The sequence below is a fragment of the Olea europaea genome, chromosome 5 (genome assembly GCF_002742605.1).
Source record: "Olea europaea var. sylvestris chromosome 5, O_europaea_v1, whole genome shotgun sequence".
NCBI classification, from domain to species: domain Eukaryota; kingdom Viridiplantae; phylum Streptophyta; class Magnoliopsida; order Lamiales; family Oleaceae; genus Olea; species Olea europaea.
The window spans coordinates 7,663,287-7,678,055 of record NC_036241.1 but is presented as its reverse complement, the minus strand read 5'-3'; the positions used below and the strand labels follow the sequence as shown (position 1 = coordinate 7,678,055).

Genomic DNA, 14,769 nt, shown 5'->3' with positions numbered 1-14,769 from the left:
AAAAAAAAAAAAAAAAATCCGTACCTTTTTCTTTTTTATAGAAGTACGAGATTGATACTTCCCTCTCTCCTCCCTCCCGGCTCTTACCAATGCCAATTTTTCATCCTTGGTTAACTTCTTGCGTATGTTAGCCTGAGAAGAAAGAGCAATTGCATCACAAGACTTTCTCTAGTAGGGACATGTGAGCTCTTATGAGAATAACGAGGGAAACAAAATTCTCATAGCCAGTTGGTGATCCCAAATAAGCCTTTGTTTGAGCCCCATTTTTTCATTAAAATACATTTTTCAACAGTGATTTGACCTCATCTCAACAACACATTTTTCAATAAAATAATATTACACTTCTTCACACAGATCTGAGTTCTAAAACCCAAAATTTGTGCATTTCTTCAATTACAGTTTTTTTTCCTCCAGCAGAGAATCTGGCTGGTGTGCTGGGTTTCAGCAAAAAAAATGTAAACAAAAGTTTTTTTTGGGCCCCTTTAATTGTTGGGCCCTGAGACGACGGCCTGTTGAGACTCTCCTCAGGTCCGGCTTTGTTCAGAGATAGCATGAGACAAATACATAAAATATTTTCTTGTGATTTCTGAAACACAGTTTTGAAATACATCATACATTAAACTGATGATTTTTATGGAAGAATGTATAATGTATAAATATTAGGAGAGATTCAAAGAAAAATGATTTAGGTGGGGGATGGGGCCATTGGTGTTAGATGAAATTTAGTTGGGAAATTTTAATGGGATATGATTAGATATATATAAACTTTTAGATTACTTTAAATAAAAGGTAGAGATTCTTTGTCTAATATATTTGTCAAAATTCTTGATAGGAGGTACGCTTCCCTTTGATTTTTGTAATTTGAAAGTAAAAAAATGAATCCTAAATAATTTCGTAACATACATACATTATTCCTTCATCGTTGCCAACCTTTTCCCCTACAATTTCCCACAGAAGCCAGTTTCAAATCCATCTCTCTACAGTTCTCAGTTTTCTCTCTGTATAATAAACATATTGTCGAATTGTTAAGTAAAGCTTAATTAGGATAATAGTGAAAATGGTGCACAAGGTTGCACCATAAATGACGTCACTTGTGTGTTTCAGGATATTTGCAACCAATAATTTATGCACACGACAACTGCTTCAACCAATAATCTCACTTTTTTTAAATCACACATTATTTATTTGTCACAAATTATTTCTTTTATCAATTACATTATTTATTGGTCACAGACATTCCCCACACTACCCCACATACGGATTACGGAATCTAGAACACTCAAAGTTAACAATTGTAGAGGCTTCTTCTATCCATCGTGCGAGCGCCACCACACCAACACTGGATCTCCGACGAAGATCAGATTCCCACCTTCCTCTATCATTACCACCACGAATAGGCAGCACAGTCTAGCCAATGGCGCACATGGATGTGGTGGTGGTGATGAATGAACCGAATGATCCTTGTGTGAATAAAGAAAGCGGTGTCAATGGGGGTAGGGTGTATTTCAATTTCAATATACCTGAATTTTTGTTGATAAAAAATAATTGATACCTGATTTTTGAAATTAAAACACTAAATATAGGATTTTTAGGGTAATTTTTTCTAATTTTAACTACACATTTCTTGAACGCACAACTTTTCAATCACACATTTCATCAATTCTTATAAAAATTTACTAAAATTTTTTATTTTAATCATACCAAAAAGGGCGAATATCAAATTTTCCCATCCCACAATCTAGATGATACCTGTGGAACATAAGACTCAACAAACATTTCTTCTTATAACATGCATCTAAAATTGAAAATAGAATTTTCACATTGTCCATAAAATTCAAAATTTGCAATATTTTTCATCTCCTGATTTTGTTTTCTGAAATGTAACATTTTCCTCCTCCAGAAGGTTATTACAAGAACAAAATTTATATGTATTCCCATCTATATTGCAAAAGAAAAGGAGATACTGCATAACTAAAGGAAATAAAACACTTAAAAAAGGGTTAAATGGAGAACGTCATTTCCATGCTTTCCTGCCGCGAAATTGCTTGCCAGAACGCTGTTGTTTTTTCTTCTTCTCTACCCGGACTTTTGCAATCTTGGATCTCCTTGCAGCAAGGGGCATGGCTTTTTTGTGTTCCTTCTGCTGGTTGCTTGTGCCACCCGTCTGTCAAATATTAAAACATAAAATAAAGAAAAAGAAGCAATAATCCTGTTCAATACTGTCTAAAGCTTCAAACCCCCCTCTTGTGAGTTGCATTCAAATTCAAAACCTACCTTTATGATATGATATATGCCCAAGACGAGAACCAAATAATAATATACAATGTTAGACTCCTACATTGGACATTACCTCTAAATGAAAATGGAAAAAAAAAAAAAAAATCCGTACCTTTTTCTTTTTTATAGAAGTACGAGATTGATACTTCCCTCTCTCCTCCCTCCCGGCTCTTACCAATGCCAATTTTTCATCCTTGGTTAACTTCTTGCGTATGTTAGCCTGAGAAGAAAGAGCAATTGCATCACAAGACTTTCTCTAGTAGGGACATGTGAGCTCTTATGAGAATAACGAGGGAAACAAAATTCTCATAGCCAGTTGGTGATCCCAAATAAGCCTTTGTTTGAGCCCCATTTTTTCATTAAAATACATTTTTCAACAGTGATTTGACCTCATCTCAACAACACATTTTTCAATAAAATAATATTACACTTACACCCAAAAATTTTCCTTATTTTTTAACCACACATTCTCCATCATAACACTATTTAAAAATGCATTTTTGGAAAAAAAAAAATAGGGCTCAAACAACCCCTAAAGATGACAAGGAAGAAACTTTGGATAGAACTCACCTCGAGTTTGGCAGCATCAATTCTCTTGGTACTAAGTTGGTCTGAGCTTGGAATCTTAAATCCATGCTGGGCTAAGGCAAGTTTGGCCTCCTCCTTAGTCTAATAATCAAAGAAAAGGAGAAAATTACAACAATATAATAATATTTTCAATTCAACTAAGGTTCAATACTTAATCAGGGTATACAATCGAATATAAGGACACAAAAAAATGTAACTGTATTCTTAACATAAGATGGAAGTATCTGCAATCAGATTCAAATGCAAATACAAGACTGATCAGCACTAAAGAAGTAACATACCTTAAGCTCTTTAATTCTTTGGAAGTCCTCATTGGAAAGAATACCATCATTAGTGTCCTTAGCAGCATTCCCCACCTTTTCTCCAGCTAATTTCTTTAAAGCACGAAGACTCTTACTGGCAGCATTCAGTTGTCCATCAAAATCAGAAAACTTCCTCTTCTGTGCTTTAGATATATTGTCCTTTGCAGTTCCATCATCAGATTGCAGTAAAGATGTAGAGTCCTCTAGCTCCTCATCCTCATCACACTCATACTCACTAATGTCATCTGCCTGATCAGCAGCTTTATTATCATTATCGCTATCAGACACTTCTTCATCCTCTTGTACATCATTTTCACCACTGTCACCATCAGAAACAAAGTCGTCATCACTGGACCCACCAGATTCATACTGAGAATCACCTTCTTCAATAGGAACATTTTCATTATCATCATCCGACAAGCCACTGTATCCCCCATCCTCATCAATGTCATCACCACTGCCATCATCATCTTGTTCCAACAACTCGACCCCAGGGACATTACTAGCAACCTGCACCTCTCCAAATGCTTTAGGTCTGGCCTTTGGGTGAGTAGGCCTCCCTCTATCCTTCTTGATCAATAGTGAAGGGCAAACCTGCAAAATACCTTTTTTAGTCTTCCTGCAAGAAATCCCTTCCACTCAATATACTGAATACTATAACATCATTGGCTCATTTACCTCTCTGAATAAAGTAACAAGTGAACGTGCAGCTGAAGATACTGCCTTCTCATGTGATTTTCTATACAAAACGAGATCTTGCAGTAAATCTTCACTCATCAACTGGGAACAGATAAGAGAAAAATACTAATGGTGAGATTAACTAACTCAAGAAAAAAGGAACATATGTACATGGCTTCAAGGAAATGGGCATACCAAAGGCATGCGTAGACATATTTCCCGCACTACATTCAGTCCAACAGAGATTGCCTGGGAAAGACGATGGGCCAAATGAAGTCCAATCAACATCGGAAAACTTATTTCTCAAGAAAAACAAAGTAATACCTCTGTACGTGACCGATCGTGCACGAATTGATTGACTATTTGCTTAAACAATGGTTCTACTGCATCAGGTGGCACCTAGTACAGAAAAAAAAATATCAGGACTGTCTCTATTGACAACAGATGAGGCAGTCAGCATTTCAATGAAAGGGAATAAGATTCAACCAAACGGAAAATACCATGTCATGGCAGGCCTGCACAGCTGCTGCAAGTAAACTTGTGACATCACGTTGATGAGGCTAAAAGAAATATAACCAGACTTAGCTAACAATCAAAATCAATTGCCTCCACGACTCCATGTGATGAATAAATTACACACCTGAATGTATTTCTGAAGGTAAGGATAGAAGTTTAACAAAATCAAGCGGTGAAGTCCAACAGTTCGGGAAATTACTTTTAACATCATCATCTTAACCTGCAAGGAAAAATGAAAATAACAAAATTCCATATTCCAAAACAAAGGACGAGATATCAGAGGGATGAAAAATTGAATACAAATTACCTCAAACCTTTCATTGCAAGTTTGCAGGCGTGAGAACAGCCTTTCAGCAAAGCCCTGTAGGAAGAATACGAGTCAAATGCTTTCTACCATTTTCAGTAGAACACATCACAGCAAACACTAACAAAAATCAAACTAACCTGTGCATCTTTCAAATGGTTTAATGGTGAAAAGTAATTTGAATTATTACTATTTTCAGAGGAGAGCCGCTGTTGCTTCTTCATGCTACGAATGACACGCTGCAATTTCGCTTTCTTTTTCTTTTTGCTCGATGTTGTCCCTTTATGCTTTGCCTAGATGTTCAAAAATTTATAAACAATTACGAGTTATCTGCCATTCATTTTAACCACAACAACGTGATAATGGTTTTTTTCCTTTGTTCTCTCCAGAATGGAAATAAAGCAGAAAAGAAACATCACGTATTTTTCCTACAATCCACTTTGACAAGTTTATGCAGTAAGGAAGGTCTCTCGCAGCTTGAACGGCATACTAAACTTATCCATTCTTAAAAAACCAAGGTGCACACGGTAGAAATTCAACAATATGGATATAAGAGTTTCCTAGCTAATAAATGAGATGCTAAAATTACTAATGAATTTTCAAACACCATGGCCAGTTTTTGGGTCATGCCTTGGTTAAGTACCAACCTTGTAAATAGACTCTTTATTCACTGCTATCTGAGTCTGTCGAGCTTCAAGGTCATCTTCACTGTCTGAATCATCAGTGTCGTCATCATTTTCAATCTTCTCAAAATCAAGAAGAAATGACAGAGCAGCTATCATGATCCTGAAGAATTCAAATATTTTTAGAGCTTATCAAGTGTGGACATGCAATATAAAACCGAAAAAACAAGAGTAGGACAACCAAATATGCAATTCTGGTACTCACTTTGATGACACATGAAAACATGCCATGCATATGGCATTTGCTGTCCTATCATCAAACCAAATCTTCCTCCGATGAAAATCGCAGAGGGTAATAAGAGCTCTCTTTGCTATTGCCTCATCTTCTCGCTATCAGGAAACAAGAACTCAAACAATAATGATAAATATCATTGGAAATCAACTAAAATGAGAAAAGCAGGTTTACCTAGTAAACTTATATACCTGCAGCATGCTGAACAAAATATTTTGAAGTGCTCGATTCTTGGGATCATTCTTATGCTTCTGATTCATCCGCCTAATACCATGTATTACATGCGAAAATGCTAGCTGCCTCAACACCCTATCCCCCAAACTTTGGAGCTCCATGAACAATTCAAGTGTCCCCACAATATCAACTAACTAAATACACAACAAAGTAATACCAACAATAATTTAGAACGTCCGTAAATATAAACACTCTTGAGTTTTAACTCAAAGTTTCATCTAAAAATCAATAGTATAAAATTTCCATTTACATACTGTTCTGCATCATTTTTACCCAAATTTTTAATTACAGAGCCATCAAAGCCAAAACAACGGCCAACTGCACTTTTTTGCATGTTCAGCCCTACTTAAAAGATGAATTATTTTGGCTTTTTAGGGCATTTTGCATTTGCGTAATGCATATAAATATGCACCTAACAATATGCTTTTAAGAGGGGCAACCTGTTCTTTAATTTTCTAAACCCACAAAATACTATAAATTTACATTTTATGCCGCGATCATTTTCTATTATTTTAACGCTCTGATTTTAATAAATTATAGGAGCAATGCTAGGTGTATAAAATTTTCGCAGAATTTTTACAGGTGTTAACTTGGGAAATTTAATTCATCCTTGTCGAAAAAAAAAATAATAATAATAATAAATTCTAAACAACACATTCATCTGAAAATAATTCAAAAAATCTAAAGAAAAACGTACCTTGCGATTACTTAGAAGAATTAGAGCTTGAGTTACATGCACCCTGAGTCCTGACGGGAGGGACCGGGCCGCAGACTTCAAAAATTGTGCCAGCTCTTTTGGGAATTGCACTAATTGTTTAGGGTAAAATGGAGTGACATGGGCCAAGAACAAGGCTCTGTCACCCAAACCCTTCGCCACAGTCGGGTCAGTGGCGATTCCACTCAATGAGGTGAAATTTAAAGCCGCTTGCTGCTCGAAAAGTTCGAGAGATGACTTGAATTGGTTGTAAATTAAAACGAGCTCCGACGTATAACCTTCGGGGTCGGACTTCATCTTGGATTGAAGAACCGGAAGGCTAAGCTTCTCCGATGCAAGACCCGAGGCAGACATGGAATCCTGGATCGGGGCCCCGGAAGACGCCATGGATCGTATTTTCGGTGCTTGTAGGCAGGGGCGGAACTATACAAGGGTCAATAATTTTCTCTCCACTTGAACATGTGGATTTTCGTTTAAAATATTTTTCTATGAATGTTAAAAACAAATTCAATACATAAATAAATAAATACCATATTTCATTTTTAATCAAAACATAACATTAAATTCATAATAAACAACAATTAATTTCATAAACAGCTGCACACATGGACAGAGCCAAAAACATTGTTTAGTGCGGGCACAATTTAATTAATATCGAACTTTGAGTTTTTGACTACGGATTTAATAATGATAAAAATATAAAATAATATTACGATAATACTAAAAATGAAAAAGATTATAAATTATACTTCTTCCTTGTGAATTTTCATACTTTGATATTATTGTATAATAACTTCAAGTTAACTAGATAGCAATGCGCAGTAACAAATAAAAAGAATCCTTTTTTAGAACTTCCGTCATTCCTATTGAAGACTCCTCATAGAATAGCACCACTTATTTACTTCAACTTCATTTTCTAAGTTGGTTTAGCAAGTGTGACGTCATTCTAAAGTAATTCTTTTTCTTTTCCCCTCTATCTATAGCAATACAGCTAGAGTTAGAATAAACTAATCAAACTCTACATATCTTGGTTGTTTAATTTGCTTATCATCTTTACAATCACGAATGCCCACTTTGGAAAAATGAGATTGACATGATAAACGCATTCAATCGATACTATATATGCTTAAAATAAATATATGCAAGGTGAAAAATTTAATCTCAAAAAAAGAAGAGTTTATACAGTAAGTGAAGTGCAAAAGATTGAAACTCTGCTTCAGATTCAAAACTTGAAAACAACTATAACAATATTTAAGAAGCACCTATCAAACATGAATTTGTTAAATTTCGTTAAAATGTTCGACTAAAATGAATGAAATATAATGAATTAAACAAAAGGTAACGTGTAATTTACCGTGGGCATTGGAGGCAGGAGGCCACTCGGTGTTTGAACTCACTGGGAGTTTGAGACAGTAGCCAGTGCCAGCGAACTGAGCGAAGTCAACTAGCCAAGCCACGAAGAGGAAATCTGGGATTCTGGAACTGGGAGACTGGAAGTCTGGAACTGCAAGGTGAAGTCGAGCCGCGAGCGAGAGAGAGACGGAAACGATTTCAATTTGGGATTTGGGAATTTTGGGTAAATAGATAATGGATTATGGGCTTGAGCTTGAGAGTTTTGGGCTGTTCTTGGCCTTGGGCTGCAATTGTTCCCAAAAAAATTGGGCCAAAAATATGAGTCCCCCCTGAGTAGACCAAAACGGGGTTTTATTAATTTAAAAAAAAAAAAAAAAAATCCAGTCTCAGATTAGATGTAGATTCTTTAGGTGAAATATGGGCTTGGCGGAAAACAATGTCGACATGGAGGAGGGAACTCTGGAGATTGCAATGGGTATGTCTGTGCTTATTATACAAGTGCTAGAATGTAGGCACTTGTTCCTTTATATCCATATTGATGGTTGATTTATTTGTGATTAATTATGTTTGGTTTGAATCCTGATATATGCAGGTCTTTGAGCTTTATGATTTGAATTTTAGGGAACTAAGATGATGAAAAATTGTTGGACTGTAGATTAGTTGTAAAATTATCTGATTTTGATTTCAATTGTCATAGCTATGATTGATTCTGTTATGCCTCCAAACTGAATATGTACTCTTTCCGAGAGTGTTAATGATCAATTCTAATTCTAGTCTGTAGCTGATGTGAGAAATTAGCAAACAGAAAAATGATTATTTAAAGCTTTTCATTTTTAATGCTGAGGAAGTATATGTATTTATAGTTATGGTATTTAATATGTTTGGCGGCATGGTTCGTAGGTTATGTTAAAATAATATGGAAACAAAAAATGATTTTTTTGTATCTTTACAATTTAATTCGAAGGAAAAATATGTCATATATAGTTGTAAATTATTCATATTTTTCTTTGTATATCAAGAAAGAAACTGCATTTGATGCCCCAATTTGCATTATGCGCATATTTCTTACCATATAAAGAGCAGTTACGTATCACCACCCATAAATAGAAATGTTTTGACTATGTCCATCGTCCCATTGGATGAATATTAGTTACACTTGTTTTATCATTGCTTTAGCCAATTACCATGATTTACATTTCTGTGAAGATAATCAATGTGGCATTGATAACATTTAGAAGTTCTTGCAGATGTTGGATTTACTGGAACATTTTTATTATAAGTATTTTATTGTTAGATTTTTGCAGGAGCCCTATTCCAGTTGTTGTCTAGTACTAATAAATAATATGCATCAAAGCTCGGCTGGATTTGTACATCAATCTTTCTTGTTTTCAAGTCATACTGTCTGTCTCTGTATCAACGTTAATATCATGTTAATACTTTTAAAGCTTGTTTTCTCCCCCATATTGCTTCTCTGCTATAGAACTTTTAGGAATGTCTTTCTTAGTATCAGTTTTTATAAGTTTTCAAGGACTCCACAATACTTTCATCAGGGATGCAGCTCTGAGGCAACACCAGAAATTGCAAAATGTTAAAGCTTCAAATGTATTGGAAGACTGATTTTATTGATCATGCAAAAAGCGTGTGAATCGTACGTACATCTTCAGTTTAAATAACAAATGGAAGAGAAAGGAAAATATGCCAACTGTCATAACTAACAACTAGTTGGCATAACAAACTAGCTAACTGTCATAACTTCCTAACTATATATACATAAGTCGTAATACGCCCCCTCAAGATGTGAGGTAAATGTTCTTTACACACATCTTGGATAATAAGGGAGATAGGGCGAAGCAGATAGTGAAGGCATCAGCAACCGGAAGAAACTTCACTGCCCCAGCTGTAATCTTGTCTTGAATGAATGAAGTGACAATCGATTTCGATGTATTTCGTTCACTCGTGGAATATTGGATTATTTGCAATCCGAATGGCAGCCTACTTATCACAATATATGGCTGCAGGAGGAGTAACAGCAATCTGAAAATCCAGCAACAACTAATTGATCAAAATGATTTCACTAACTGTGGTTGCTAGTGCTCTGCACTCGGCTTCAGCTGATGAATGGGAAATGGTAGGTTGTCTTTTTGATTTTCAAGAGACCAATGAGTCACCAATGAAGATGCAAAAACCAGTAGTATTTTTGAGTGTCAATGCATGATCCCCAATCTGCATCAGAGAATGCTTGAATCTTAATGGTGGAATCAGAGGATGGATGAGAAGAAAAAAAGATACCTTGTCCAGGACTTCCCAACAAATAACGAAGAAGTTGATGGATTGATTTGAGATGTGGCATTGATAACATTGATATAAATTGGCTTAACTTGTGGATGGCAAATGTGATGTCTGGTCATGAAAGAGTCAAGTAAATCAGTATCCCAATTAGTTTCCTGTAGTGTGAGGCATCTGGCAACAAATCCCCCTCATGTATGCTGAGAGTTGTTTTTGGATCCATAGGACTATTTACATGTTTACAATTCAAATAACTTGCATCCTCAATTAACTGCATTGCATATTGTCTTTGTGAAATGATGATACCGGAAGCTGAACGGGTAATTTCAATCCCTAAAAAATACTTCAAACAACCCAGATCTTTAAGCTTGAACTGAGTGTGTAAAAATCCCTTTAAAGAATCAATGACTTGAATGTTAGGCCTGATAATAACAATGTCATCCACGTATGCTAACAAGGCCACAAAGTTGTCCTTTGAGCCTATTGTGAAAAGAAAATAATTTGCCTTAGATTGAGAGAAGCTATGACGGATGAGGGCATGAGAAAATTTTGAATTCCACTGCCTCGAGGCTTGCTTAAGGCCATATATAGATTTGTGCAATTTACAAACCATTTTCTCCCCTTGTCTAATAGATTTATGAAACTCATACCCAAGAGGAAGATCCCCCATTCAAGAAAGCATTATTTACGTGTAATTGCACTAAGTGCCACTTATGGTAGGCAGCAAGTGCAAGCATCACCTTGACAGTCACCGTTTTTGCCACTGCCAATCATCCTCTTGTTTGAAGCATCTTGGATGGTGAACTGATTAGGAAAGAAACTCATTGTTAGTTGTGACTCAGCAGTCAAAGCAGTCAATCCACTAACTGATATTAAATTAAACTTGAAATGTGGCACGAAAAGGACATCATGGATCATCAGTTTGATGCTTAGTCTAATATCACCACACATGTTGACTGGGATTCTTGATTGATCAGGCAAAGTAACACTTGAATTATCAATTGTTCTCAAATTAACAAATGCATCAGCAGTGGAACTCACATGTTTGGAGGCTCCTGAATCCATAATCCAAATATTCTTGGATGTAAAGGTTGGACTAATCAATTTAGAATGACATATACCTGCAGCATAAGTGGAGGTATTTTCGTCTTGATCAGATGAAGTAGAGTTTGAATTTGAAGCCAAATGAGTGGACAGCATTGTCATCAATTGCTGGTATTGGCTGGAGTTTAAATTCTGCACAAAATTCCCAAGTCCAGGTTGCTGGTCCATTGATTTCTCTTCAGTCTGTGGATGAAAAGGAGCAGAAATTTGATTAACAGACTTAGAATTAGAGAAATTTGGAGATTATCTAGTGGCCTTGACTTATAACCTGGTGGATATCCATGGATTTTGTAAAACTTGTCAACAGTGTCCATGGTATTTGCAGTGGGTAGAGAATTGCCTTTCTTTGTTCTTGTTACCAATCCTTAGATTCTCCATATGAGGGCCATATTTAATTGTCCTTTTGCCATTAGCAAATCTGAATGCAAAGGCAGCTCCTCCATTTGAATCAACCCCGACAGATTGTGTGCTGAGTTTTCTCTGATTCTCCTCTTGTGAGATTAATGCAAACACTTTATTAATAGGTGGCATAGGATCCATAAGAAGTATTTGATCCCTAGCTTGCAAAAATGAATCATTCAATTCCATAAGGAATGACATGATGTATTCCATCTGGTAATGCTTATTCAGCTCCTTAACACCATTACAGGTACATTTCCACAGCTACAGTTTGGGCGAAAATTGCTTAATTCTTCCCACGCTGCTCTGAGTTTGGTGAAATACACACTCACACAGCTCTAATCTTGAACCAGGTTCATCAGTTCCCTTCTCAATTGGAAGATCCAAGGTCCATTACTTTCTTGAAACCTCTCCTTGAGATCATTCCAGATCTCATGTGCTGTAGAAGCATAGATTACACTAGCTGAAATGTCTCTCGAAACAGAGTTGAGAATCCAAGAAATCAGCCGAGTTATTATTTCGAATCCATGAATTAACCAGATCTGGATCTGTAGCTTCTGGTTTCTCCATGGATCCATCAATGAATCCGATTTTGTTCTTGACTAAAAGGGCAATAATCATTGCACGGCTCCAAGAGGCATAGTTTTCTCCGGTGAGCTATTAAGACACTAAAATCAATCCAGGATTGTTGGAATTGTGAAGGAAATATGGGCTGGAAGGTTCATCAATGGCGGACTTGCTCATGGATGGCCTCGAACCAGGACAGTTTACAGAAGCTGTTGATTCCATTGTTGATGAAAATTACAGATGATAGCAAGATCGATTGAATTGAAAGAAGGATAGGAAGAACTGAAGAAGATGAATGCAGCTTAGCACTGCTCTGATACCTTATTAGAGCTGTAGTTTAATGGAAGACTGATTTTATTGATCATGCAAAAAGTGTGTGAATTGTACATACATCTTCAGTTTAAATAAAAAATGGAAGAGAAATGAAAATATGCCAACTGTCATAACTAACAATTAGTTGGCACAACATACTAGCTAACTGTCATAACTTCCTAACTATATATGCACAAGTCGTAATACAAAATAAAAATTTTGAAGAAATCTATCACATATTTGGTCGAATAAAATATAAAAGATATGCCCCCCTTCTTTCTTGACACAATATTCTTGGTTTCAACTACAAGGGGGAGGGAAGGGGAATCACTTTGCACTGATCAATTGAAGGGATGGATCAAATCCATTAAAAAAAGGAGGTTTCTATTAGGAAAAAATGGAGTTTAGTTTTCTTTACATCCCCTAAGAGTGAAATATGTGTACGAGTTGAGTCAGGGGCGGAGCCAAGAATTTTGTCCAGTGCGGGCAAAATTTAGTCAATATCGGACTTTTCGGTTATGGATTTAATGATATTACAATAATGCTAAAAATGACATAGTGACAACACTAACAAGATTATCATTTTCTTTCTTATTCTAGGATCTGTAGCAAGTTGTGCAACATCAAAAATCAATTTTATTCAATATCTCCTCATCAACATTTTCTACGAAATATTTTTTTTAAATAATCTCTCCATTGACATTTCACACTAAAATAAACCACAAGTGACAGTTAAATATTAATTGATAAGGAAATAATTACAATTTTTTACACATTGGTAGAACAAGAGAAAATCATCACTAATTATTTGACTAATTGACAAAAATCAAGATTTTAAGAATCCATCATAAATATTACCAATATTCAATATTCACATAATCATAATCACTAATATTAAATAGAAAAATCACATGATAAAGAAACTTTTTGCTGCAAATTTGAAGGCCCAAGGAAACGTGGGTTTTAAGAAAGAAATGAACTTTGAAAATATTTCAAAATGATGGTAAATTAAAGGAAATTTTTTAATTTCTTGTCGAGGGAAAAGAGTTAGAAAATATCACTGTGCACTTGGAGTTGGGGTAAATTAGTGTATCGATTGGACTATAAATAAAAGTAAAACCCAATACTTAAAAAGAAAAAAAAAAAGAAAAAAACAGATAAAAAATTGGAGTCCAGTGCGGGCATTGAGTGGCTCCGCCACTGAGTTGAGTGGTTGATCTGAAAGACCTGTAAGAATATATGTTTTGCGCCATTATCCTGCTTAGATTAGCTTCTGAATACACGGTATATTTGCCTTCTGAGTATAATCTCATATATTTGCAACATACATTTATTGATGCACACTTCTATGCCCTTTTTTTCCAGATTACAGAACTGTTTCTGGAGTTGCTGGACCCCTGGTTTTCCTTGATAAAATCAAGGTGAATATTGTTCCCTGTTCTGCATTTGTTCGCAAAGCATTGTCATTTGCATGTACTTTTCTGCCTATCTGATGCGCATAGTTGGATATCTACATGCATAACTAGAAACCTGACTAGATGTGTTTTCTATGGAATTATTTCAGGGACCCAAGTATCAAGTAATTGTAAATATCCACTTAGGAGATGGAACAACTCGACGTGGACAAGTCCTGGAAGTTGATGGGGAGAAAGCAGCTGTTCAGGTGATCATCTTTGGCACCCCTTACAGATTCAAAATTTGTATCTGTGCATTTCATTGTGTTAATCTCACTCTCACTATCAATGTAAGTGAGTTTAGACTCAGTTTGCTTGCCAGAACTAGTTTTCTTCCTTGACAAGTGGTAGTCAGATGCCTCTTATTTTTGTCTGTAACTTCTTTAGGTGTCAACGTGTTACTAAGAAGTGATTCTGTTGAGGCCTTCTTAGGAGATCCTCTTTCCTTGATTTTTTTTTAGCAATGTGTATCTTCAATCAAAACCTTCAGCATTCTTCATGACCAAAGCTGATTTCTGGTGCCCTTTTCTCATGATCAGGTTTTTGAAGGAATATCTGGAATTGATAACAAGTATACAACCGTCCAGTTTACTGGGGAGGCACAGTATTGCTCCTCCCTTTCTTTTTTGTATAGAATACTTCTGTTGATTTCATAGGTGTAACTTTTTAATTAATGTTTCCCCTAAATACTCCACATCTCCCTCGAAAAGATAAATACATAAATAAATAAAAAAGAAGAAATAACTCCCCCCCCCCCCCCTATCT

The 14,769-nt window shown here is 35.8% G+C and overlaps 2 protein-coding genes across 4 annotated transcripts; one reads left to right on the top strand and one right to left on the bottom strand.

The window, feature by feature from the left end:
• Positions 1-1,796: 1,796 nt before the first annotated feature.
• Positions 1,797-8,082, bottom strand: LOC111394532 (protein SDA1 homolog). Of its 3 annotated transcripts, none has more exons than XM_023020387.1 (16): positions 7,884-8,082; positions 6,512-6,981; positions 5,772-5,948; positions 5,554-5,678; positions 5,313-5,451; positions 4,806-4,958; positions 4,669-4,722; positions 4,486-4,581; positions 4,346-4,405; positions 4,170-4,244; positions 4,041-4,094; positions 3,846-3,947; positions 3,147-3,761; positions 2,848-2,946; positions 2,390-2,497; positions 1,797-2,164 (listed from the first exon to the last, which is right to left on the bottom strand). In XM_023020387.1, the coding sequence occupies exons 2-16, from the start codon at positions 6,914-6,916 to the stop codon at positions 2,015-2,017; spliced, it is 2,412 nt and encodes an 803-aa protein (XP_022876155.1). In that variant the 5' UTR covers positions 6,917-6,981; positions 7,884-8,082; the 3' UTR covers positions 1,797-2,014. The 3 variants fall into 3 exon arrangements, with proteins under 3 accessions (XP_022876155.1, XP_022876156.1, XP_022876154.1); XM_023020388.1 differs by having other exon boundaries at positions 6,512-7,015; positions 7,884-8,077; XM_023020386.1 differs by having other exon boundaries at positions 6,512-6,952; positions 7,884-8,077.
• A 177-nt stretch (positions 8,083-8,259) lies between these two features.
• On the top strand, positions 8,260-14,753 carry LOC111394531 (V-type proton ATPase subunit B 1-like). The gene is made up of 4 exons (XM_023020385.1): positions 8,260-8,357; positions 13,916-13,971; positions 14,115-14,213; positions 14,544-14,753. Exons 1-4 carry the CDS (start codon positions 8,300-8,302, stop codon positions 14,658-14,660), a joined length of 330 nt encoding a protein of 109 aa, XP_022876153.1. The 5' UTR covers positions 8,260-8,299; the 3' UTR covers positions 14,661-14,753.
• The last annotated feature ends 16 nt before the right edge of the window (positions 14,754-14,769 follow it).

Bases quoted from the DNA above. Each gene is read 5' to 3' on its own strand.
- LOC111394532 (XM_023020386.1), bottom strand. The intron at 4,245-4,345 runs GTATTTTCCGTT...TTTCTGTACTAG, and splicing joins TGCAGGCCTGCCATGACATG to GTGCCACCTGATGCAGTAGA. The intron at 2,165-2,389 runs GTACGGATTTTT...AATATTTGACAG, and splicing joins CTTCTATAAAAAAGAAAAAG to ACGGGTGGCACAAGCAACCA.
- LOC111394531 (XM_023020385.1), top strand. From the start codon at position 8,300: ATGGGCTTGGCGGAAAACAATGTCGACATGGAGGAGGGAACTCTGGAG. The intron at 8,358-13,915 runs GTATGTCTGTGC...CTTTTTTTCCAG, and splicing joins AACTCTGGAGATTGCAATGG to ATTACAGAACTGTTTCTGGA. The intron at 14,214-14,543 runs GTGATCATCTTT...TCTCATGATCAG, and splicing joins GGGAGAAAGCAGCTGTTCAG to GTTTTTGAAGGAATATCTGG.